The sequence below is a fragment of the Myotis myotis genome, unplaced genomic scaffold (genome assembly GCF_014108235.1).
Source record: "Myotis myotis isolate mMyoMyo1 unplaced genomic scaffold, mMyoMyo1.p scaffold_m19_p_6, whole genome shotgun sequence".
Taxonomy (NCBI): domain Eukaryota; kingdom Metazoa; phylum Chordata; class Mammalia; order Chiroptera; family Vespertilionidae; genus Myotis; species Myotis myotis.
In genome coordinates, this window is record NW_023416368.1 from 77,934,308 (window position 1) to 77,960,403 (window position 26,096).

At 54.7% G+C, this 26,096-nt stretch overlaps 1 protein-coding gene across 4 annotated transcripts in view; it reads left to right on the forward strand.

Annotated features, from left to right (window-relative positions):
- ARID3A (AT-rich interaction domain 3A) overlaps positions 1–22,962 on the forward strand; it is a 40,706-nt gene extending 17,744 nt beyond the window's left edge. For 3 of the 4 annotated variants that reach the window (XM_036314178.1, XM_036314179.1, XM_036314177.1), the window contains exons 4-9: positions 8,157–8,229; positions 12,791–12,974; positions 13,318–13,565; positions 16,007–16,303; positions 17,334–17,432; positions 19,200–22,962. In XM_036314178.1, the coding sequence (XP_036170071.1) occupies positions 8,157–8,229; positions 12,791–12,974; positions 13,318–13,565; positions 16,007–16,303; positions 17,334–17,432; positions 19,200–19,375 (1,077 nt within the window). In that variant the 3' untranslated portion in view covers positions 19,376–22,962. Of the gene's footprint in view, positions 1–8,156; positions 8,230–12,790; positions 12,975–13,317; positions 13,566–16,006; positions 16,304–16,645; positions 16,755–17,333; positions 17,433–19,199 lie in introns of all 4 variants that reach the window. The other variant, XR_004968340.1, reaches the window with a different exon arrangement.
- Positions 22,963–26,096: the final 3,134 nt, after the last annotated feature.

The window sequence follows — 26,096 nt, forward strand, 5'->3', positions numbered from 1 at the left end:
GCGGGTGCTATTTCTTTTCAGAGAAAGGGCATGTGGCCAGTTGGGGAGGGGTGCCCGAGCAGACAGATGTTGCTGCCCTGCCTAGAATCACTTCCCCAATTTCCTTCAGGCCGGGCGGGGCCCCTGCAGCATCTGCGTGGAGGAGGCCCTGCCTGGAGCGCTGACAGGAAGCGAAAGGGCCAAGTGGCCGGTGGGGGTGCCCTCAGGGTCAGGTGCACAGGGGGGTGACTCCTGGGAGAGGCCTGAAGTCCCACAGACATTGATTAAGCCCCTACAGCCATCAACTCTGCCCTGCCCTCTTCAGAAGACCCAGCTCCCATGGGATTCCCGCCTGCTGGTCATCTCCCTGGCTGGCCTGGGCCCCAAGGGGCATCTGGATCTCTGAAAGGCACTGCATCCTCAGCAGCCCGCGTTGGCCTGACCTACAGGTGCTCAGTAATGGCTGCTGGTCTGTCCTGGCCAAAGCCCCGTGGGCTGACAGCTCTCACTCAGCCTCCACCTCCTCTGTGCGGTGTCCTGGGAGTTTCAAATTCAAACCCTCCGGTGCCCGCCTGGGCCGGCCTCCTGGGGGCTGAGTCCTGCTGCCCTTGCAGCTGCGAGGCTGCTTTGACGGCTTCCTGATCACGTTGCTCACCCCTCCCTCGTGACAGATAAACTGAGGGCTGAGGGGCAGGGAAGGTTTCAGACTCCAGGTTCTTCTGCCCCCAATGACCTCTTCCCCAGCCTCACTGAGCCTCATTCCGATATTTTACTCATTCGACCATTTGTTTGTCCCTGCTCTGGGGTCTCTGTGGGAGCGGGCAAGACCTGGCCTCAGGGCTCGGTTTTGCCATCTCTGGGCCTCATGCTGTTGGGTGAGGAGTGTGCACACTGGGCCCTGGACGCCCTGCCCTGATGCACGTTGAAAAGGGTGGATCGAGCACTTAGCAGGTGGCTGGTGTGAACCTGGTCGCCCTCTGCCCTCTGCAGTTTTCCTGATCCCACAGTAGGCACAGGAGGCTGTGGGGTTCTGCCCCACCAGCCCCCTCCCATCAGCAGCTGTGGGCGTTTCTGTGAATGGGGGAGGCTGAGAGGCCCCCAGGGACACTACTCCCAGCACCTGGGGCCCTGGCAACGGCTGTGCGTGCTGAGTCATCCTGGTTGGGCGGCTGTGAAGGGCCTCACCAGTGTCCCATAATGTGAGGAGGGGTTTTTATCAGTGGGCGGGCAGGGAGCACTGGGAGGGGGACATCAGATGAGGACAGACCCACGCGGTGTGAGTGTGCTCCCGCCTCCCTTCATTAGTAGGCTCCTGCTGTATACCGGGGTCTTTGCCCAGTACCCAAAGACCCCAATTATGCCCTTGGGGGCTCTCATCTGGGTGGGAAGAAAGAGGAGAAAGACAGGAAGAAGCCATCCCAAAATAAATGCACAATCACAGGACCGTGACAGTGTTGGCCTGGTTTGGGGGTCAGAGCTGCAGGCCTGCGAGAGGCTAAGGTTGGAGGAGGGGGACTCCAGGTGGGCAGGACTGGGTGTGGGGGGAAGCGAGGAGGCTGGTGTGAGTGGAGTAGAGTGAGCGTGGGGACAAGCGTTAGAGATCATGAGCCAGCTGGCTTTGGGCCTGGCAGGCTGGCAGTTGGGATTTTTCTCCTGAGAGCAATCAGGGAAGCCGTGGTTGGCTTCTGAGCCGGGGAGGCACGGCCTGCTCTTGATGCAAAAACATGAAAGCCCGTCAGACCCTAGAGGCTGCAAGGAGGTGTCATCTACCATCCTGGTTGCTCGTGGGTGTTTTATAGGAACTGGGGGGTAAAAACCAGCCCGCCACCTTCTCTACTTTGTTTCACTGTAGTTTCATTTTGCTTTTGGAAGTTACTACAGTGAATCAATTCTTGTCCCAAACCCAAAGGATGTTAAAATAGGTGAAATTATACACAGGTGTTCAGAGCAGCATGATTCACAAGAGTCAAAGTTTAGAAACAAACCGAGTGTCTATCGCCAATGAACAGATAAACACAACGAGACCCTACCCACACAGTGGAATATTACGCAGCCATGAAAAGGAGTGAGGTGCTGACACTTGCTACAACATGGGTGGACCTTGGACACATAGTGCTCAGTGAGAGAAGCCAGACACAAAGGCCACATAATGTGTGGTTCCATGTAAACTGTCAAGAACAGGCAAATCCAGATACAAAAAGTGGATTACTGGTTTGCTAGAGGCTGGGGAGGGGGAGGGGGAGGGGGAGGGGGAGGGGGTGATGGAATGTTCTGGGATTAGCTAGAGGTGGTGGTTGCGCAATATAGCGAATGCACTAAATGGCACTGAATTGTTTACTTCCAATTGGTGAATTCTGTGTTATGTGAATTTCACCTCCATAAATATTTTGTTCAAAAAATTCAAGAAAAAGTATGTGAGTTTAAGCACTAAAGCCCCTGGGCTGACTCCGGCCCAGATTACAGGCTCCCTGCTCCTTCACTGTCCTCCTCCCTTCACAGAACCTCTCTGCGCCAGCCTAGCTTCCGGCATGCTCCCCTGCTTCCTGCCCTGCGATGGTATCTGTCCTTCCTTTCTGACCCTCGGTGGCTCAGGAATGCCCGAGGCGGTCCCGCCGGGCACACAGGCGCTGCGGGCGGGTCTGTTCCCGCCCGAGCTGAGTGCTTGCAAACCCGCGTCTGGACGTGAAGAAAGACACACTTCTCTGGTTTCCTAGAAGCTGCATTGGATGGTACAAAAATAGGCCTTTTTTTAAAAAAACGCCCGTTCTCAGTGTTTCTCCGGCTAATTCTTGAGAGACTGGGTGGCTCGTCGGCTCCTGCACAGCCCCTGAGTGCTGGGCACTCGGCAGTTCCTTGGTTTTCCGCCTTCAAGGAGAGCAGCCTCGCTCCTGGGGTCCCCCGCCCCCCGCCAGCCCAGTGGCCTCCTCTGGAGGTGGGGCCCTGTGGACTTTGGAGCCGCCTGGGTGGCGGAAGGGGGCCTGAGCAGACACCGTTAAGGGAGCAAAGGTCCTCCCGGGGGCCCTCCGGCTCTTTCTTTACAGCCTGGGCCCCTAAGGACTAATACGGCCCCTGGGCCCCTTGGCAGGCTGGGAACTAACTGGTCTGGAAATGTGACCTTGGCCCGGCCCAGCAGGGCCTGGGGAGGAGACTTGTGTGCTGGGCCCTGGTAGTGGCCCCCCTACCCCAACATGTCACTTGTGGATTTGCTAGTGGACACAGTGGCCTTTTTCTCCTCTCCAGGCTAGCAGGCTGGGAGGGGTCCCCACACTAGGGTGAGCTCTCTGGCTCCAAAGGACCCCCTCAGCTCCAGGACTGGGAGGGGTGGCGGTCAGCAGTATAACCTGCCTGGCTGTGGGGAAAAATGCTCACTGTTTGGCCACAAACAAGAATTTCCTGTTTGCCCACCAAACCCTTGGGGTTGGGATGGTTACCTCACTTTTCCTCCTGCTTACCCCCCACCCCCACCTGAGCCCTGAGACCTCCTGGCTTTGTTTCCTCCTCCCTGGGCTGCCCTGTGGCCCCTCCTGGGGGATCTCCCCTGTGGGTCCTAGCACCTCTTCTCCCTCCCCCATACCCTCAGGCTGTGCCTAGAGCAAGGGGAGTGTCAGGACCTGTGGATTTGAGCTCTTTGTGCAAAGTACTCGGAAGGAAACTAGAGCAGATGAAGGGGTCAGAGGGTAAGGAGAGGCGGGGGAGGGCTGAGGGGGGGTGGCTCCCTGAGAAGGTGATGTTTGGGCTGGAAGGAGGGACTGACTGCAGAGATCTGGGGAACTGCATTCCAGGAGAGGGAACAGTCAATGCAAGACCTGGCGGCGAGAGCGGGTGCTTGTTTTGCTCAGAAAGCAGAGACAGTCCCGACTGTAGGGCAGGGGAGGGGCAGGCTGGAAAAGCCCCTCTGGCTGCTGGGGGGGGGGGGGGGGGGACGGGCAGGCTGGGCCCCACCCACTCTGAGCCTCAGTTTCTCCTTCGTGCAGTGGTTGGTGCTAGGGAGGGGGAGAGGGATACATAGTCAGCCCAGCTTAGTAATTTGTGGGTGGACACCAACACTGGGTTGAGCCCACTAGAGGCAGAGGGGCTGTGTGTGTCCTGGCGCCCCGGCCTGCAGGTGGAAGAGGAGAAGGGAGCCATGCATGTAGGGAGCATCTGTGGGTGCCTCCAACCCGGGCTTTCACATCCACATCTCACATTCTTGAACTTTTGCACCCATTTCACAGCTGAACAAACTGAGGCCTGAGCAGGGTCACACGGCAGGAAGTGAACCCAGTCAAGGTCACAGCTGGCCCAGCATGGCCCTGGCTTGGGTGTAGCTGGATTTGGGAAAGGATGAGTGTCCCTGTCCTTATGCGGCACTGAGGAACCCAGGTCCATTTAATGGGTGTCTGCTGGGTGACCAATTCTAGACAATGGGGACAAAAGATACAAAATCCCCAACATTCTGCTGGGGCTGAAGGACAGGGGACCAGACCACCAGGGTGTGAATCCATGTGGGTCGGGTGACAGGAGGGTTAGGTTGGGGGAGAGTAGGGGTGAGTAAGGAAACCATCCTCATCAGTAAAGGTGTTCCAAGTGAGAGCTGAATGTTCGGGAGAGGCGGGGCTGTGGCTGAGATATCTGAGGGCGGGGCTTCTTTCAGGGAGGGGTGGGCCCTTGGTGGTGATGACGTTTGAGCTGAGGGACCTCTGGATGAAGGGGAAGCCAGCTGGGGCAGAGCTGGGAAAGGCATTCCAGGGGGGTGGAACTGCCAGGGCACAGGCCGGGAGGTGGAACCTGCTGACGGGTTTGAGTAGCAGCAAGTGGCCAGGTGAGAGGTGAGACGGCACAGGGCCGGCTGGGTCTGTGGGACCTCGTGGGCTGCAGGGATGGGTATCCTTAGAATCAGACAAAAGCCACAGTGAGACTCATCCTCGGTGCCTGGCACTTGGTCCCAGGGAAATCAGGTCTCAGGCCTCAGACCCAAGGAGGAGTTCCCGGAGGTTTGGCCCAGTCTCCAGCCTGGGTTTGTGGCCCTGGGTATGGCAGGTGGCCGATCTCAGCGCCTCTTGTCCACCTTGAGGGGGGCAGGGTTTCAACCAGGGAACCAGGCTGGGGTGCGGTGAAGGATGTGTTATGGCCCAGCTGTGTGACTCGAGAGCCTGTGGGGACAGGCAGCCTGGCCCACTGGCCCACCGGGGGGGTCTGGACACCACCATGAGGAGTCTCGACACCGTCCCCAGCTCCCCATTCCTGTGGCCTGGCGGACAGCCCCATCCAGCTGGCTAGGGCGGGACACACGCCACAGGGGTGCGGAACTTGGGGCCAGAGCCCCATAAAGCTAGGGCAGCCTTTATTGCCCGGCTTTGTTGTCAGCTGCCCATGACACGGCTATTAAAGCTGCCTTATTCACCACACATCGCCTTTTATGGCCTCATGCTATGCCCTGGCCCCACGGGGTCTGCCCACCATTTGGCCTGGGGTTAACAGCCCCGCACCCCCACTGAGCCAGCCCCCTCTGCCAAGGGGTTATGGAGCAGCTGGTCTCCACCCTGAGCCTCAGTTTCCCACCTGGACGATGAGGGCCGTTACGGTTCCAGGTGCTGAGGGTGACCCTGTTGCGTTTATTGCACAGTGGCCTCTAAGGAGGGGGAGGCTGAGGCAGGAGGAGCACGGAGGTCTTGTGAGGGCTGGGCCTGGGGAAGGGGTTTAGGCCGTGTGGACCCTCCCCCACCTGGGTCAGGATCTCAAAGGAGAACACGCTGCCCGCAATGAGTTTCCACGCCGTGACAAATGACCACACACGGAGCAGCTTAAAACAATAATTTATCCTCTCGTATTCTGGAGCCAGAAGTCTGAAATCAAGGTGTCACAGGGCCACGCTTCCCGGAGGTTCTGGGGAGGATCCTTCCTGCTTCTTCCAGCTTCTGGGGGCTCCCGTGTCCCTGGACTTGTGGCCACATCACCCTGGTCTCTCTAGTCTCTGCCTCTGTCCCCACGTGGCTTCTCTGTGTCTGTGTCCCACCTCTTCTTTTTTTAAAAAAAAATATATTTTATTGATTTTTTACAGAGAGGAGGGGAGAGGGACAGAGAGCCAGAAACATCAATGAGAGAGAAACATTGATCAGCTGCCTCCTGCACACTCCCCACTGGGGACGTGCCCGCAACCAAGGTACATGCCCTTGACTGGAATCGAACCTGGGACCCTTCAGTCCGCAGGCCGGCGCTCTGTCCACTGAGCCAAACCGGTCAGGACTCCCACCTCTTCTTATAAGGACACTGTCATTGGACTAGGGCCACCGCCTCCAGTGTGACCTCATCTTAGCTCATGACATCTGCAAAGGTCCTGTTTCACAATAAGGTCCCCTCCCGAGGTTCTGGGGGCACCTGCCAATGCACGAGTCTACCCGACCGCACTCCCCGCCTAGCTGGGCCCACCTTGCAGCTTGGAAAGCGGGGCTCACTTAGCTAGCACTTCCTACACAGCTGCTGTGTGCTCAGCTACCTCCCAGACACTGGCAACAACACAGACAGCATCCCTGGTCTCCCACAGGGCAGACCGAACCAGGCGTGCGTGAGTTCCCACTCCCAGCCAGGGAGGAGGAGAGTGGGGAGGGGACACAGGGGGTGTCATGTGGGCAGGGAGTGGACAGACAAGGCCTGGCGTGAGTACTCCGATGGAAGGTCCACCTGCTGGGCCCACGCCCTTCAGGCGGGGAAATATGGGCCTCCCTGGACGCCATAAATCAGCACAGGAATGTGGCCGGGCCAGGCCCGGCAGGAGGAGACAAAGGCCTCGACCACCCAGGTCTGGGCTCCTGTCTCCCCCAGTCCTTGCCTTGGAGGCCCCATTTTGTCTCCATTACACAGATGGGGAAACTGAGGCCCAGAGAGGGGCAAAATGGCTGAGGAATGGTTGGCCCTGACAATCCCATCTCCCTAAGCCCCCGGATATCCCTGTCGGAGGAACTGGGTATTGGGGCATTATTGGGCCCTGAGGATGGATGATTCCAGCCGAGCTGGGGCTAAATGGTGGTTTCGAGGTCCCCCATGGTCCCGGTCCCTCCATGTCCAGGCAGTCACAGTGCTGTATTTCCTAGAGCTTAATTTTCACTGCTTCTCCTCAGCCAATTGCCTCCCCCCTCCTCACTCTTTAATGATCTCTACTGGCTTTCTCCCCCAGCACCTGGGAAGTCATGGTCAATGGGGTGGAGGACCCCCTGCCTCCCAAACCCCAAAAGGAGGCCCTTTCCCTCCTGCGATGACTGGCAAACCCAGGCAGCCAGTGCCCAGGACCGAGTCTAGACCCCGAGGCCTCCACAGTCCAGGGCTGCAGTCTCCCCGCTGCCTCTGTGCCTCGGTATCATGTGACTCCCTGGACAGGGTCAGGATTCCTCATGGTGGCAACGACCTGGGTGGATGCTGTTCGGAATGAACTGTCCCCCCAAAATGATGTGTCTAAGCCCTGGCCGGTCGGTTAGTTAGCCGGGGCATCATCCCAGTACATCCAGGTTGCAGGTTCAATCTCTGGTCAGGCCACAAATGAGAATCAACCAATAAATGCATAAACCAGTGCAACAATAAATTGATGGTGTCGTCCCCCCCTCCCCCCGCCGTCTCCCCCCCTCTCTCTAAAATGATTTTTTTTAAGTGATGTGTTTAAGGCCCAAATAACGGGACCTTATTTGGAAGTAGGTCTTTGCAAATGTCACTAGTTAAACATGATGAGATGAGGTGGCCCTAAACCCAGTGACAGGTGTCCTGTAAGAAGAGGGGATTTGGACACAGAGGAGAGCCATGTGGCAGCAAAGGCAGAGACTGGGGTGGTACAGCCACAAGTCCAGGGGCGCCTGGAGCTCCCAGAAGCTAGAAGAGGCAGGAGGGGCCCCCCTGGAGCCTCAGGAGGGAGCTTGGCCCTGCCACACCTCGATCGCAGACTTCTGGCCCCAGAACTGTAGTAGGATAAACCTCTGTTGTTTTCAACCACCTGGGAGACTCGTCAGGTGGCTCTGTCCTCACCTGAAAGTGGGGGGCAGGCTCATTGCTTGGTGGGGCCTCGGGAGATGCCTGAACTCCGGGCGGTGCTGGGGCTGGGACCCCCAGATCCCATCCCTGTCAGAGCCCCTCAGTGGACTCCTTGTGGTGGAGATATGGTGCCTGTGCCAAGCCCTGGCCTCAGGTAACTGTTCCCCTCCTTGCCCTCACAGCTCTACGAACTGGACGGGGACCCCAAGAGGAAGGAGTTCCTGGACGACTTGTTCAGCTTCATGCAGAAGCGAGGTGAGGCCTGCCTGCTGGGAAGTGGTGGGAAATGGGCACGAGGAAGGGGGACCCTGCCAGCCGCAGCCTGGGCTGGTGTGTCAGTGGCACTGAGTTTCCTGTGGCTGGAGGCGTCCAGGAGGTGTCTGAGGGGGAGACGTGGCCATACCACGTGTGGTCTGAGGGGAGGCACAGCTGTGGGAGTCTAAGGGGCACGTCCTTGCTGTGTGGGGGGCGGGGGGGCGGCTCAGCCTTTTCCTTGGCTGCTGAGATGGAGGATACGACGGGGTCCTGGCTCCCAGGATCCCCCACGCAGGGTGGGGCTGGCCTCTGTTCGGAGAGTGGGCTGGATTCACAGGTGGGCAAGTGGGAAGTGGGCGCCAGGGCAACAGGACGGAAGCTCCCCACGCAGGCTTCAAGCTCTCGTGGCTTAGAGTGCCCTCTGGTGCCACAGCCCCTCCCCTGCTCCTCCGGGGCCTTAGTCCCCCTGTCTGTAAGATGGGCCACAATCAGTCCCTGCTGATTGCAATGCCCCAAACATACTGAATACCAAGCTGCATTTATTGAGTGCCAACAGTATACCTTGCCACTGCAGCCCATCCCCTCATTTCCCCCTGGTCTGGGGTGAGATGGACACCAACCAAGGCCCCACCAGGAAATGTGTGGGCCCTGAGAACAGTGACAGGAGCGGGGATGGTGTGAGTGAGTGAGTGAGTGAGTGAGTGAGTGAGTTGGTGGGGAAACTGAGGCCCAGACAATGGAGGAGAGCAGAGGCATTTGGGGTGACCCAGGTTCAGAGAGGACAAGGGGCAGCTAGGGGGCCCCCAGAGGTCCCCTGCCCATGGGCCTCGCCCTTAGCTTGGAGCTGCCACAGGGAGGACCACAGGCCTGTTGTAGGAACAGGAATGCCCACTGCAGAGGGGGGCTCATTCCTCTGACCCTGGACAGCCCCCGTGGGGGGTTATAATGATCCTGCTGCTCAGAGAAGGAAACTGAGGCCCAGGGAGGGCACATGGCCTTGGAGCCACAGAGGCAGGAAGGGGTGGGGCCAGCGGGCTGCAGGGTCCACTCAGGCCATTGCAGGGGCCTGGCCCCGGCTGCTTTGTCCTGGGCCTCTGCCCACCCCTCCCTCACCAGTAGCTTCTATAAACACAGGCCTGGTCAGGCCCAGAGGGAAGGAGATGAAAGGGGAGGGGGCTGCAGCCTCTGAGTTAACCCCTCCTGTGCTGGGATGGAAGAATGTAGACCCAGCCCCGGGGTAGGGGCCCCTCTCATGTTATCGTGTTATCGTCCGGTCCAGCCCCGCCAGGGCTGCTGTCCCCTGTGTGGTCAGAGAGAGCCCCCTGCTCTCTTTATCGGCCTGTCCACACTTGCCTGGGTCCTCCCTCCTACCCCCCTGCCATGGGGTTCAGAGTTTCCAGGCCTGGAGTCCACCCATTTTACCCAAGACCAGCCACCCGGTGTCTTAGAAGGTACTGTGAGCTGCCCCTGGCTGTGGGTGAGGCTGGGAGGCCCCAGATACATCAGTCCAGCCCCTGGCCAACCAGGGCCGTGAGGGTCTGTGTCCAGTCCTGCCTTCTTCACCGGGCTGGAGGGTAGGCGGCAGCGAACTCCTATGCGTTTCTCAAAACCCAGCTCCAAGGCCCTCTCTTCCCTGCCATCTTGGACCCTCCTCCCCTATAATTGGGGGCCTTTGGGGGAGAGAATCTGTCAGACCCCCTTCACCCAGGATACCATGTCCTGTATCTCACCAGCTGCCCTCCAGACAGAGGGTCACAAAGTAAGAGCCTTACCCCACCCTCCTGCTGTTTCCCTGACGACCTCTCCACCCTTTCTTATCTCCCCCACAGCCCTCACTGCCCACCCTCAATGCCTCTCTGTGCTCTCCCAGCCCCCTCCTTCTATAAACATCCGTCCAGGCCCCACTGGCCTGCTTGCGGCAGAGCCCGGAGGATCTGATTCCTTCATTCACCCCCACCCCCACCAGGCAGAGCCTGAATCTGTGTCCAGGCAGGATGGCGCTGTGACCACATCTCCGGCCGGGTGTGCTGACACTGGTGTTGCTTTTTCTCTCTCCCCCGTGGGCTGAAAATGAAATTGGGACGATGGGGGAAGGTCTGAGGTCCATTTTCCTGTGGTTCTCAGTTCATTGGGGATTTTGCAACATGAGAAGGGCCAGAAAGCAGTCAAAAGGTGGCCGGAGGTGGTTCTAGAATGTCCAGAGGTGGACGGTGTCGTCCAGGCCCGTGGGACAGGCAAGCTGGCCCCTCCCTCAAACCTTCCTCCATCAGGTCACACTCTGCAGCCCCCCTTTGCCCATCTCTAAAGGGGGGCGGGTGGGCGGTAAGCATGACCCTTAGGCTGAGATGTAGCTTGTCAGCCTTCACTGTTTATGGAATGCTCGCTCTGTGCCAGGCTGGGCACGGAGGATCCAAGTGAGCAGGGCAGGGCGAGGGGTGCATAGAAAGTATGCCCAGGATCCCACTGCCAGGGACAGAGGTTTGAAGGGGGCCTTCTCTACCCGTGGCCAGGAAAGTGCCAGACAGGCCACACTGAGATCTGAAGGCTCTGAGGCTGGGAACTTCTGGGTAAGAGGATATAGAAGGTCAGGTGGGCAGAAGGGGAGCAGGCCTATCTGCAGGGGCCAGTCCTCCCCTCACTGAGCCAGCCCACTGCCCTTCCTCCCTGGGCAGCCCACCACCTTCCCCTCCGGGGCTGCCCCACCTCCCTGTCTCCCTGGGCCAGCCCACTGCCCTTTCTCCCTGGGCAGCCCACCACCTTCCCCTCCCGGGGCTGCCCCACCTCCCTGTCTCCCTGGGCCAGCCCACTGCCCCACTCTCTAAGCCAGTGGTTCCCAACCTTTTTGTGGCCATGCCCCCCATAAGCATCTCTAAAATCCTAATGCCCCCTACCCCCCCCCCCCCCGTGACATATAATTCTTATTATATAAAAAGTGAACTCCTAGTCGAAACCGGTTTGGCTCAGTGGATGGAGCGTCGGCCTGCGGACTGAAGGGTCCCAGGTTCGATTCCGGTCAAGGGCATGTACCTGGGTTGCGGGCACATCCCCAGTAGGAGATGTGCAGGAGGCAGCTGATCGATGTTTCTCTCTCATCGATGTTTCTGGCTCTCTATCTCTCTCCCTTCCTCTCTGTAAAAAATCAATAAAATATATTTATTAAAAAAAAAAAAAAAGTGAACTCCTATTCACGTGGAGGAAGCCTAAAAAGCCATTAACTTGGTCTAAACCATGGGTGCCATGGTCCAAAGAACATGGCACCCATGAAAGAGAAAAATAAAAGAACGAAAGGACAGTTGAAGTACTGAGGAAGAAATCACTAAGAAATTGTTTTAAAAAATAATAATGTCAAGTAATATGAAAATATAGCAAATAAAGTTTCAAAACATATAATAGAGAACTGAATAGGTCACAATATATATTTATATGCTGTATATGAGGCCCCTAGCACCATAAGACATGCAAAAAATTCGCCGTTAATAACTCATTCTCGAATTGCCCCCCTGAAATTCCAAGTGCCCCCCTGTGGGGCGTGTGCGCCACGTTGGAACCACTGCTGTAAGTGGATTAACCAAGCTCGCTCTCCCTGACTACGGCCCTCCCCACACACACCGCAAACCAGCCTGGAGGAGCGGGCCTCTGGGAGCTCGGGCGGGTTGTTTTGGCAGCTGTTGTGGGTGGTGACGGGAGTAGGAACAACAAAGGCTGCGTTTCTCGTGCTCCTCCCCAGACTGGCCCCCAGCATCTCCCCCTCTACACTCGTCTTCTCCCCTCAGTTGAGTTGAGCAATGAGCCAGATCACTGATAAAGAGACGGAGGCAGGCCCTGGTCCAGGGGTCCTCAAACTACGGCCCGCGGGCCACATGCAAATACAAATATTGTATTCTCGTTTTGTTTTTTTACTTCAAAATAAGATATGTGCAGTGTGCATAGGAATTTGTTCATAGTTTTTTTTTTAAACTATAGTCCAGCCCTCCAACAATCTGAGGGACAGTGAACTGGCCCCCTGTTTAAAAAGTTTGAGGACCCCTGCCCTGGTCAGTGTGGATCGCTTGGTTGGGCATCATCCCATGTACTGAAAGGTTGCTGGTTCGATTTCCAGTCAGGGCACATGCCCCAGGTTACAGGCTCAATTCCTGGTAGGGGGCGAGCAGGAGGCAGCCAGTCGATGTCTTGCTCTCACATCAGAGCTTCTCTCTGTCTCCCTCGCCCTTAATCAATAAAAAGAAATCTTTAAAAAGAAAGTGAGGCAGAGCTGTTACCTTAGTACGGCCTGGAGCAGGGATGGGTCTCACCTGGGCGATCTGTCCCAGGAAACACTGGGCAATGCCAGGGATATCTATGGTTGTCATTACCGGGGGTGCTCCTGGCATCGAGTGGGTGGGCACCAGGGATACTGCTCAACTTCCCACAGTGTCCAGATGTCCCCACAGAGCGTGACCCACCCTGATGTCCACACGGCTGGGGAGACCCTGCTCTGAACCATAGACTCGGCATCTGCTGCCTGTGGGGCCCTGGCCCTGGCAGCAGCATCCCCCTCGCCCACACTGGCCCTCCCCTACAGGGACGCCCGTGAACCGGATCCCCATCATGGCAAAGCAGGTGCTTGACCTGTTCATGCTGTATGTGCTGGTGACGGAAAAGGGCGGCCTGGTGGAGGTCATCAATAAGAAGCTGTGGCGGGAGATCACCAAGGGCCTCAACCTGCCCACATCCATCACCAGCGCTGCCTTCACCCTGCGGACCCAGTGAGTGCTGCGCGCAGAGGGCCTGGGACGGGAAGGACCGCAGAGGCACGGGCCTCGTGAGGAGTCGGGATCCTGAGAGCCTCGGGGTGGGGCTTTAAGGAAGTTCCTGGCTCTGAGGTTCTGGAATTCAGTATTGAAGGATTAGTGGGAGGCAGTCATGGGGACAGGCACTGAGATAGGGAACAGCAGGAGCAGTCAGCCTGGCTCAGCATTGTCGAGCGACTCCCTGGCAGCGATGCACGATGGAGGCGGGGAAGTGGTGCCACGGCGGGAATGCCAAGAGCCGCAGGGAGTCACGGGAGGTGTCCCAGGTGCCACCTTGTCCCTTCTCCCCTTCCCATAGGTACATGAAGTACCTGTACCCCTACGAGTGTGAGAAACGCGGCCTCAGCAACCCCAATGAGCTCCAGGCGGCCATTGACAGCAACCGGCGGGAGGGCCGGCGCCAGAGCTTTGGGGGCTCCCTCTTCGCCTACTCACCAGGTGGTGCCCACAGCATGCTCTCCTCACCCAAACTGCCCGTGTCCTCCCTGGGCCTGGCCACCAGCACCAATGGCAGCTCCATCACCCCAGCCCCCAAGATCAAGAAAGGTAAGGAAGGGGCTGCACGAGCCTGGGGGCTGCTCCCAGCTCAGGTTGTATGGCTTGTGGGGCTGGTACCGTTCCCCTCTCTGGGTAAACAGGTGGATCCACTCCAAAGTTGTCATGGAAGAGCGTGGCAAACCTGTGCTCACGGCAAACATTACTAAACAACATTTTTCAAATCCCATGCCCACAGCAAGCAGACATGACTAATCCTGAGCCCATGGCAGCACCACTAATCAATAGTTTTTCTTCAGTTCTATGCCAAGGCAGACATTACAAATCAAGCACACGTGTCCCACCCCGACATTACTAATGATTCTCCGTTTTCCCAGTCCACATGAGGCAGTTGTTAATTGAGCATGCGTTTCTAATCATTTCTTGTAGCACTGGCCCCGTCTTCTGCCTGTGGCTGACACTATTCATCACCGTAGTTATTTTCAGCACCTTGCCCATGACAGACGTTGTTAGTTCATCACTGTATTCTTTTCCCTTTGAACTTTAGAATCTTCCTCAGCACTCTGCCCCGGCAGACATCATTGAGAGTACAGTATGGGTCTATCAAATGGACCCTTAACCGTCTCTGAAGCTATTGGTAGGTGCCCCTGGGTAGCTCAGTGTCCCTTTCTGAGCTCGATTTCCTTATGAGTAAAGTGGAGACAATTACCGCCTATTTGTAGAATTGTTGGGAGCCTTCAGTGTATAAAATGCCCAGCATGCAACAGGCCCAGGTTTGCAGATGCCTGACAAACAGCCCCCCATTCCTAGTTCGCACCCATGGCAGTCATCACCAGTCAATCACAGTCTTCTCTCCCCCTGAGCCTGGAATCCTTCCTAATATAGAGCACAGATAGCACATGTGGCAGTATGGACTCGTGCTGGCCGGTTTGCATGTCTGGGTTCTTATTTTTCCTCTACCACACAGGCTGTGACCCCCCACTTCCTGGGAGTGGCCCAAGGCTCTGAGGCAATCCCCACAAGGCCCTGAAAAGTTAGGTCTTGCTCATATTGGTCACTCAGTATTCTGTGGGCCTTGGTTTACCCTCCTGGCTTTGGGGAGTTTCAACTGTGTCTCCTGTTAAAGGTTATTAAGCATCCATGTGGACCAGGTCTCATGCTGGAGCTCGGGAAGATGGTAGCAGATAAGATAAAAGGGGAGTCATGCCCTGACCGGTTTGGCTCAGTGGATAGAGTGTCGAGCCATGGACTGAAAGATCCCGGGTTCGATTCCCGTCGAGGGCATGTACCTTGGTTGCAGGCTCGATCCCCAGTAGGGGGCGTGCAGGAGGCAGTTGATCAATATTTCTCATCGATGTTTCTAACTCTCTATCCCTTTCCCTTCCTCTCTGTAAAAAAATCAATAAAAATATTTTTTTAAAAATAAAAAAGGCTTAAAAAAAATAAAATAAAATAAAATAAAATAAAAAGGCTTAAAAAATAAAATAAACATAAAAGGGGAATCATGAGAGAGCCTGGAAACAACAGACAGCAGAGAGAGTAGGGGGAAGAAGAGACAGCAGGTCCTAGTGGAACCTAGTGGTCCTAGTGGATGGGAAAGACGGGGACATTTGTTTTAACCACAGAAGCGGGGAATGGTTAGGAGCTGGTTTGGAGTTGGGCTGCCTGAGTTCGAATCCCAGCTCAGCCTTTCTCCAGCTCTGTGGCCTTGGGAAAGTTATGAGTCCTCTTTGAGCCTTAGTTTCCTCATCTGGAGATAAGAGTAGACTGGGGGTTGTTGAAATGGCCCTTTGAGATGGTTCCTGTTTGAGATGGAAGTGCTTTAGACATGTTCTGAGCCTTGTTGTTATGACTAGTATTATATAATATGTTATATGCTATTATAGTATCTACATAGTACTGATGCTAAATACTATTATAATACTAGTATATAACTAGTAGTGTTATCACCCGTATGATCATCTGCTTTAGAAAGTGTTTTATAGCACTTGTGTCTATTCAGAAACCTAGTTACTGCCCAGGCCACCGGGTGTCTCAGTGGTTAGAGCCTGGTCCCGTACGCCAAAAAGTGGCAGTTCGATTCCAAGGTGGCGGAGGGATTGGTGGGGGAGAGATTAACCAATTAATTTATATGCGTATATGTATAACCCATGAACACAGACAATAGTGTGGTGAAGGCCTGGAAAGGGCGGGGGCAGAGTGGAAGGGATCAATGAGGGGAAAAAGGGTGGCAGTTCAATCCTGTTCAGGGTACATACCTGGGTTGTGGGTTCGATCCTCACATCAGTGTTTCTCTCTCCCTTCCTCTCTCTAAGCATGTCCTTGGGTGAGGATTAAATAAATAAACTTTAAAAATTACTTCCCTCAGAGAGGGAGTGAGCATTCCATCAGTGGAGGTATTCAAGAGAATGCTCATTCTTGTGTGGGTGGAAGGCTGAGCCAAGCCACCTCACTTCCCTTTTGGCCACCAACTCCTCTTCTCTCCTGTCTAGAGGAGGATTCGGCCATCCCCATCACAGTCCCCGGTCGCCTGCCAGTCTCCCTGGCGGGCCACCCCGTGGTGGCAGCCCAGGCAGTAGCAGTGCAAGCAGCAGCAGCCCAGGCAGCCGTGGCCGCCCAGGCAGCCGCCCTGGAGCAGCTTCGGGAGAAGCTGGAGTCTGGGGAGCCTCCGGAAAAGAAGATGGCCCTGGTGGCGGATGAGCAGCAACGGCTCATGCAGCGAGCGCTACAGCAGAACTTCCTGGCTATGACAGCCCAGCTGCCCATGAGCATTCGTATCAACAGCCAAGGTATCAACCCACCACCCAGACCCTCCATGCTCTCTGCATGTGTAACTATAAAATAAGGGTCTTGGAGCCAACCTTTGTAAAAAAATGCCTACAAATCAATAAGAAAAAAAGGCAAACAAATCGATAGGGAAAAATAGGCAGTTGTGACTAGTAAATTCCCTGGCGGTGTGGCTCAGTTGGTTAGAGTGTCGTCCTGTGCAACAAAAGGTTGCAGGTTCGATTTCTGGTCCAACCGATCGATGTTTCTCTCTCACATCGATGTTTCTCTCTCTCATCAATGTTTCTCTCTCCCCCTCTCCCTTCGCCTTCTCTAAAATCAACAAACACATGTCCCCTTGTAAGGATGGGAAAGAAAAGCTGTTCGGCTCCATCCAGATGGGGATCTGCACGTTAACAAGGAGGCACCGCTTTCACCCATCAGAGTTTGACAATATCAACTGTTGCTCAGGATGTGAGGAAATGGGTCCTGCTGGTGGGAGTGTAAATAGGTGACAATTTGGCAATCTCTGAAAAAGAGAAAATGTGATCGGTCATCTGCTTGGTATCTACAGCAGAATCAGTCGATACCAAGCAGGTGCTCAAGGAAACGCGGGTGTCTCTGCTCTCTGGAAGTAGGAATTCCTATGAAGCCTTTCCAAGTGGTATAGTGTGAATTTTCAGAAAGCAGGGGATACCTGTCTAGACAAGTTTGTTCATGGCAGTCATTTGCATGATGTTGTAACAGGCCTTGAAGCGATGTGTATGTCCATCAGTGAGGAATGAGTGAGTCACGTCTGGAAGACTTTGTGACTGTTAAAAAGAATGACATGACTTGGGTGTGCAACATCGCTTAAGAATTACAATCATGATAAAAGCCAATGTCAGACAAATACATTCTTATTCCATATTTATTATGTCCTGTGTGTGCTGGTGGCAGATACAGTCCGCAGCTTTGTGAAGCTTAAAGCCCAGTGGGGATGGATAGATGTGAAAAGGATCATTGCACCGATGAGTTTGTGATTCCAAATGGTGGCTTTTCTTCTTCCCACAGCCTCTGAGAGCCGCCAGGACTCGGCTGCAAACTTGACCAGCACCAATGGCAGCAATAGTATTAGCATGTCAGTGGAGATTAACGGAATTATGTATACAGGTAACACCTTGACAGCTTCACTCCCGGGTTAATTTAGGAGTCCTGGGCACCCTCCGGGTTTGGCCTGCATGAGTCCAGCCATTAGAGTGAGCAAAGTTCTTCCTTCCCTTGGAGACCTGAGTATATAATCAGTGTAGTATCCTTAGCACAGTGCTCAGCACATAGTGAGTATTTGGCACAGTTCTCAGCACATAATGAGCACTTAGCATGGGGCTTAGCACATAATAAGTGCTCAAAAATACAGTTACCCTGGAACAACAAGGGTTTGGGCTGCGGGTTTGGGCTGCGGGGGTCCACTTATACATGCATTTTTTTTTTCAATAAATACTGGAAATGTATTTTCTTTTTTTAAATATATTTTTATTGGTTTCAGAGAGGAAGGGAGAGGGAGAGATAGAAACATCAATGATGAGAGAGTATCATTGATCACCTGCCTCCTGCTCGCCCCCTACTGAGGATTGAGCCGGCAACCCAGGCATGTGCCCTTGATCGGAATCGAACCTGGACCTTCCAGTCCGCAGTCCAATGCTCTATCCACTGAGCCAAACCAGCTAGGGCTAGGAAATGTATTTTCTTGGTGATTTTCTTTTTTTTTTCTTTTAATTTATTTTATTTATTTATTTTTTTTAGGGAGAGAGAGAGAGGAAGGGAGAGGGATAGAGAGATAGAAACATCCATGAGAGAGGACCATCGATTGGCTGCCTTCTGGGGATCGAGCCCGCAACTCCAGGCATGTGAATTGAACAGGGAATTGAACCGGCAACCTGTTGCTTCCTGGGTCAGCACTCAACCACTGAACCACACTGGCAAGACCCTGATGATTTTCATATATATATATTTTTTTTTAATTGATTTCAGAGAGGAGGGGAGAAGGAGAGAGAGAAACATCAATGATGAGAAAGAATCATTGATCGGCTGCCTCCTGCATGCCCCCTACTGGGGATTGAGCCCGCAACCTGAGCATATGTTCTTGACTGGAATTGAACCTGGGACCCGTTGGTCCACAGGCTGATGCTCTATCCACTGAGCCAAACTGGCTAGGGCTCTGATGATTTTCTTAACATTTCCTTTTCTTTAGCTTACTTTATTATAAGAATTCAGTATATAAGACATATAATATAAAGTATGTGTTCAGCCCTAGCTGGTTTTGCTCAGTGGATAGAGCATCAGCCTGTGGACCAACGGGTCCCAGGTTCAATTCCAGTCAAGAGCACATGCCCCAGTTGCAGGCTCCATCCCCAGTAGGGGGCACGCAGGAGGCAGCTGATCAATGATTCTCTCTCATCATTGATGTTTCTATCTCTCTCCCTCTCCCTTCCTGTTTAAAATCAATTTAAAAAGAAAAAAATCAAAATATGTGTTTATAACTGCTTATGTTATCAGTAAGTCTCCTGGTCAATAGTAGGCTTTTAGTGGTTAAGTTTTGGGGATTAAAAGTTATATTTGGATTTTAAACTGTGCCAGGAATTTCTGCCTCTCTAACACCTGTGTTCATGGTGAACTGTACAAGTGGTGTTTCAAAGTTCCTTGTAAAAACAAAATGTAGTCAGGCCAGTTGCTCATGAGGCCACCAGGTGGTGCTAGGGACACAAAACAGCTGGGTTGCCACGCAAAGACCCCCACAGGAAGCAGACTAAGATGAGGTGGTGGGGGTCCTGGTGGGTCCATGGGTGGACTTTGCAGGGAGTCATTGCTTGGGGAGCCCCTTGCACCTGTCACATAATGTTTTAACTCTCCATGACGTCTCTCCTCCTGTCCTTGCATTAGGAGTGCTGTTTGCTCAGCCACCAGCCTCCACGCCATCCTCAGCTCCCAGCAAAGGCGGTGGTGGCAGCAGCCGGGGAGGAAACAGTGGGACCAGCAGCAGCGCGGGCAGCCAGGCCGGGCCAGCGGGGTTATCCGCACCCCCGACGTCTTCTACCTCAAATAATTCATTGCCTTAACTGCACCACTCCCCACCCGCCGCCCCCCACCCAGGAGCTGGTCAGACTGGGCAGGGTGTGGAAAGGTGGGCCGGGCAGGGCCGGGGTGGTGGAAGATACGGGTGGGGAGGGGAAATATCCACAAAGGAGCCACAGCTAACACCAAAAATAGAAGAAAAAAATATATACATATATATAAAGAAAATTTAATAAAACAGGGGAAAACCAAGGAACACTTGAATTACTCAGGTTTCAGACATTCAGAGAAGTGAATTGTAAGAACAGCTAAGGAAATCAGGAAAGAGAGCGGCAAATACTCCCCAGGGCTTTCCTGCAGCCCTGGCGGGCCGATTCGGACTGGTGTCTGGTGTCTGGTTTGGACCAGTTGCAATGTAAGGCCAGATCCTGTTTACCTCATATATCCCTGCACTGTGTGTTTTCATTTTTGTCTGTTTTTTTTTTTTTTTTTACTTTTGTTCCTGTTCATCACACACTCATCCACTCATCACACCCAGTTCGTTGTTTTGAATGAAACCCCTGAGCCAAGATCAGTTGAATTTTTTTCTTGTTGCTTTTGGGAACTTTTTATTATTATTATTATTTTTTAAAGAAATAGTGATATTCAAGCTCTATAGGGTTTTTAAGAGGTTTGGGGGGTTTTGTTTTGTAAATGTTCTATTTTATTCTTGGGGGAGGAATCAAACCTTAGGAAAAGGATATATATCTCTATATATTTGTGTTCATTCAGGGAAACGGGACTTAAAAAAAGCAAAAAGGAAAAAAAAGGAATATCCTTTAAAACTTTCCCATGACTGAATCGGGTTCATGTGTGCATTTTCTGTGCTGCGGTAGGCAGCTAGCAGGCACAGGACACTGTATCCCTGGGCTAGAGCCAGAGAAGGTCATGAACTCAGGTGCTGAGGGCCGGGCAGGAGTGGGGTCCATGCGGGGGCAAGCCCAGGGGGAACTGGGAATGTAAATGCTGAATGGCAGACCAAGACGCTCGATGCTTTCTCTCCTTGTGCCGTGCGTGCTCCCTGTCAGGGATCCGGAAGTCTTAAATAGAAAGAAAGTGCTGGATCAAGGGCCACGGCCTGGGAGGGGATGTGCTGTCATAGCCCTCAGGCTCCTGACTCAGGGATGACTATGGCCTGGGGACTCTCTCTTACCTGGAAGGGCTGCTTTTTGTTTGTTTGTTTAATATGTTTTTATTGATTTCAAAGAAAGAAGGGAAGGCGGAGGGAGAGAAACATCAATGAGAGAGACTCATCGACTGGCTGCCTCCTGCACACTCCCTGCTAGAGATTGAGCCCACAACCCAGGCATGTGCCCTGATTGGGAATCTGACCTCCTGGGTCCTGGCTCGACGCTCAGCCACCGAGCCGCCCCGGCAGGGCCGAAAGGGCTGCATTGGAAGGCACCTGTGCTCACCACTAGACCACCAACGCTTTTGAAAGGGCTGCGTTTAAAGAGGTAGGGATATTCGGGGACTGGGGTGAGCCAGGCTTCGCTCGGATTGAGGTTTTTGAGGCCATGTCATCCTGAACACCCCACCCCTTCCCATCTCCTTCACTTTGTCCCTTCATTCTCTCTTGGCCCCTTGCAAGGCCACATCTGCTGTAACTAAAGGAACTAAATAGAGGCCCATGGGAAGGTGCACCCACTCCCAGCGTGACCACTTACCCCAGGTCAGAAGGTGGTCATCAGCAGAGGGCTGGGTGGGGGATGGTCTTCACCATGAGGCAGCACCCTCCGTCCAAAGCCCAGGCGGTTCGGGGACTTCCTTGGCCACCCTGCCCTTGACTGAAATGGTGCCTCCCACAACTTGGCGCCCTTTCCTGTCATGCACTGAGTTTGCCTGGAAACTCTCATTGGGCCCTGGGATCCTGGCCTGGCATGGCCTGGCCTGGCCTGGCCTAACGATGCCAAAAATGGCAGTGCCCCATCTGGTAGCCTCCCAGAGTCCTGATCCAGTGATCCCTGGCCCAGGGTCATCTTGTGGCCTTGGGGACCTTGAAGGGGAGAGCATCCTGACCCCCCCACCAGTCCGGGCTTGCTTGGGTGTGAAGCTGTGGTGTCCTTGGGGAGAGCCCCTTTCGTTGGTATGTCTCAGGGTCGAGGACACCCTCCACCTCCCAGGGCAGTGGTGGCTGCAGGCAGGTGGGGTTTCCTCTGTTTGTCCTTATGCAAGAGTCTCCTCCCCGTTTCTTACTGCAGCAGTACAATCACTGTGGGGGGGGACCTTTTTGCCCAAGAGCAGCGATACCAGATGCTCCTTCTCTCTTCTCCCCTGACCTGACCCCCTGGAGTCACGCGGGGCCCCCATGGGGGTGTCTGCTGCCTGGTTATTTCTACCTCGGGTCTGACTCTTGATGCCAAAACCCCTCTCAGCCTGCCCTCCTTGGCTGGCTCAGGGTTTCAGCATGTACCAGTACCCGTCCCCTCCCACCTGCGTCGTGGGCGTGTCCACCTGAGAGTCTGCCTGGGTGCTGTCTCTGGTCGCATGAGTGTGTGTGTGTGTGTGTGTGTGTGTGTGTGTGTGTGTGTCTGTCTGTCTGTCTGCCTGCGAGTGTTGGGCGTCGTGTCTTGTGGGTGATATAGCCCCCAGATCTAACTCAGGGCATGCCTATTGTTCATGGTGATTGTAGGGGGCCAGGGTGTGGGGGGACAGCCCTGGGGGAGCCGTGCGCAGGGGGAGAGGTGGGAAGATGAGGGGAAGCTCCAGGCTGGGTAGTGCTGTGGCCTCTGCCTCAAGTCCCCTCTGCCAATCCCAGCTCAGGGCAACCTCCTGTTGGTGAGGGTTCTGGGGTGCAGCTCAGCACCCCTTTATGCAAACTGGGTGGGGACGGGACAGCCATCTCTGTCAGCGGCTTGCTTGTGCACTGTTCATTCTGGAACGGGTGGGGCTTAGCTGCACAGAGCAGGTAGGAGTCCCAAACTCAGGGTCAAGAGGGGCTCAGGGGCTAACCTAACTGCTCTGGAGATGTTTGTTACCGGCTGCTTCTAGATCTTCCTTGTGACCCCTAAACTGGCCACAGGGCTGTGTAGCTGTCGGGCAAGGGGCGGGCAGAGGCGTTGGGCAGCAGAGTTAGTTTTTAATAGTTGTGCATTTGTACAGTCACTTTTTTTGCTTTTATGACTTTTGCCCACTTCTATCGTTTTTCTCTTGCTTGCTTGTGCATTTTTTTCTTGGCAAACACGAATGAATTCAGCCTTTCATTCCTGACATGTGAAATTTCAGTTTCTCTGGGGTTTGTCCGATGGCGTGGGGACCACGCCGGAACTCAGGTTAAAGGAAAAAAACTTTTTAAAAAGTTATAAACTACTCTACCTCTGGCCGGGCCCCGCCTGTCAGTCACTGTGGCCGGCGGGGCAGCTGGTAAGGATGTCAGTTCTACAGAACATTCAGGTATTAGCGGGGTGGGGGCAAAAGACCAAAAAAAGGGGGGGGGGGAGGTGTGATTTTGAAATTTAAAAGAACACTGAAAGTTTACATTTTATAACATTATTGTGCAGATTGTATTTAAATTTCAGAAATATTTAAGACAATTGTAACCCTGTAAAGCTGATGAGATATTAAAACAAGACAAAACACTTCTGACTTTTAACAAAACGTCTCGGTGGTGGTTTCCTGGGCGTCACCGCACCCTGTCTGGGTCCAGTTAGCAGAAGGCACAGGGGTCCTCCGGTGGGGACTGTGCCCCGAGGGAACACTGGGCAATGTCTGGGGACATCTGTGGTTGTCACGGCTGGGGGTGCTCCTGTCACCGAGTGGGTGCGGCCAGGGGATGTTTCCCAGCTCCCCCAGAGCGCCCAGCATGGCTCTATCCAAGAGTGACCAGGCTCCTGTATCAGCAGTTTAGAGAGGGAGACACTACGCCAGGTCTGAGTGACTGTGTCACCCTGCTGGTTCCTGTAGCCCCCTAGCTTAGGCCTCCTGCTACCCTGGGTTCTGATGCCCAGTGTTACCCCTGAGTTGTCTGACTCCAGCCCCTAGGGCACGTGGCCTGGCGCCTGCCCCCTCCTGCTGGCTTCATTTTGCTTCTCTGAGGAAGCCACCCTGCCCCGCTGAGCCTGCCCTCCGTGGTTGGGTTCACACTTTAGCATTTGTCTTTCAGTGCCGTCTGGCTCCATAGAAACCACACAAGGGATGATCTGGCTGTCGGGCTACAATTGCAAACCATGGGCTCAGCCTAGACAGAGGGAAACCCTGGTTCTCAGCCTCCACACCCAAACCTGACAGCAGCATGCAGGTTGCTGCCAGTGAAAGATGTCTTGGGCTGCCCCTCACATCACCCACACCCAGGGGACACGATGGGCTCCAGGTCAGCATGGTCGGGACGTGGACAGGCCCGGCCTCCTGCCACCGGCTCCCCTGCCACTAGTTCTTGGCTGGTGCTGGCCTGGGCCTGTCCCTTCCACCTGGGTCAGCCCCCAAAGCTGGTCAGGAGTCTGGAAAACCAACCCCCTCCTGTGGCAGCTGGTTGCTTCCTCTGGCCCGTTTCACCAGCATTTCCCACGCCCACCAGAAATGGACTGGCTACATCTCTGTCTCCATGGGCTGGTGACCCACCTGCCTCTCTGAGCCCCTGCTCCCCAGGGACATAAAGGAAAAGTGGCTTCCGTTGTGTTTGTTTTTAAAGCCCTTTTCCGACAAACTGGATGGGCTAGTCTAGCATCTTTATTCCTCCACTGAAGAGGCCTCGAGAGGGACTGGGGGCCCTGGGGTCACACAGCTCCTGAGGGCACGAAGGGAGGGGTCGGACTCCCCCACATCTCCCCACCTCCCCCGCCCTGAGGCACCTCCTGCCTCCAGCTCTGCTTGTTAGGAGGCAGAGAGGCTCCCAGGAGATGAAACTCAAAACTAGGCCTGATTGGCGGGAGGGAGAGGCAGACCTAGGTGGAGGGGGTGGGGTGGGGGGGCTGTTGAAAGGATGCCTGAAAAGGATGATTGCTTCTGGACTCATCCGCTATTCCTTACACCATTAATGCACATCATGGGAGCTGCTAGGATTGTTCAAGGCCCCCAGCCCCTGGGTGGGCAGGGTGTGAGATGTGGCTGGGTCTGGTTTGGTTCAGCAGTGTGTACCAGTGCCTGCAAACAGGGGCTTAGAACCAGAGGGATGGTGCAGGCTTCTGTGCCTCCGTTTCCCCAAGCCCACTTGCTACCGCCGCCCAACTACCACCAAGGCCTCTCAGCTTGGATTTGGGAGGTGGCGCCTGGCTGGCACCAAGGAGGTCTAGAGACTGGGTGGTCTGCAGGCCCTCAAAGTGTGGCTTTTGTCTTGCTCCTCTGACACAACTGGTCTGTCCTCATTCCAGGAACAGGGCTGGGGGTGGGGTGACCTCTGACCTGACAGCAGCCTGGCCTACTGGGTCCTCAGGGAGGGGAGGAGGGGCGGAGGGGAGGGAGAGGCCTGTGAGGGGGCCTGACTGCAATCCAGCAGTCCTGCCCTGGGGCACCGCCTGGACCTGTTCCAGCCTGAGCATCCACCCTGTCCCTTATCCCCATTGGCACAGTTGGTCCTCTGCAAACCATACCAGCTGGGCCCACCTCTGTCCTGGAATCTGGAATTTGGAAATTTCCAGGCCAGCCTTCCCAGGATGAGGACACAGACCCTTTAGCTCCGAGGAACCCCCAGTTTGCACGTGGGGAGTAGGCCCAGGGGTGTGCAGTGACCTGCCCCAGGGCTCAGAAGTGCCAGTTTCAAGCCCCAAGTTGCTGAGTTGCTGTTTAAAAGGGCCACCTTGGCCCACCCCCTGGTTCTGCAGCGTGCTGGATTTCAGCATGCAAAGAATTGGTTTTGGGAAAAAGCCTAAAAGGTATTTTATTTTGGTGTTTGAGAAGGGTAATTTATCACTGGAGGTATCTTATTTCTCTTATTCACACTTTAAAAAACATTTGAGAAACCTGGGGTCATCCGCTGGTTATGGTGGTGGAAATCGGAAACAGCTGGTTCTAGTTCCAGTACAGTTTGGACTAGGTCAGTGATGGCGAACCTATGGCACGCGTGTCAGAGGTGACACGCGAACTCACTTTTTTGGTTGATTTTTCTTTTGTTAAATGGCATTTAAATATATAAAATAAATATCAAAAATATGTCTTTGTTTTACTATGGTTGCAAACATCAAAAAATTTCTATATGTGACACGGCACCAGAGTTAAGTTAGGGTTTTTCAAAATGCTGACACGCCGAGCTCAAAAGGTTCGCCATCACTGGACTAGGTGGTCCCAGCCTCAGTTTCCCCATTTAGCTAGTGCTGGGGTTTGAGACCTCAACCTACAAAAGTCCTTCCGCCTCCTATGCCCCAGGAAAAAATTAAATGCAGGCTTCCCACTGCCCGCGAGGCCCTCGATGGCCAGCGCCGCCCCCCCCCCCCCCCCCAGGGCCTGGCCGTAGGGCGTTGGCACTGCCTCTGCCCACCTTTCTCTTCAAGTTGTTAGCTCCCCGCTTCAAGGACACCTCCTCCGGGAAGCCCTTCCCTCCCCGTAACCGCTCCGCACTGTGGCCCCGGGGCAGGGAGCGGCCCACACTCCGGCTCCCGGCCCACGGCTCCCGCCTGCCACCTGGTGGCCGGAACCGGGCCTGCGGGATCTGGGCGCCCCTCCCAGGGGCACGAGGGCCGCGCTGGGCATCCAGTTGCAGGCACCGCGCAGCGGGCGCCGCCGGTGCTGCTGGCGGACACACTGCCCCAGGCAGCCACGTCTCGCGGCCGGGAGATTTCTGTTTTTTAAGTGATT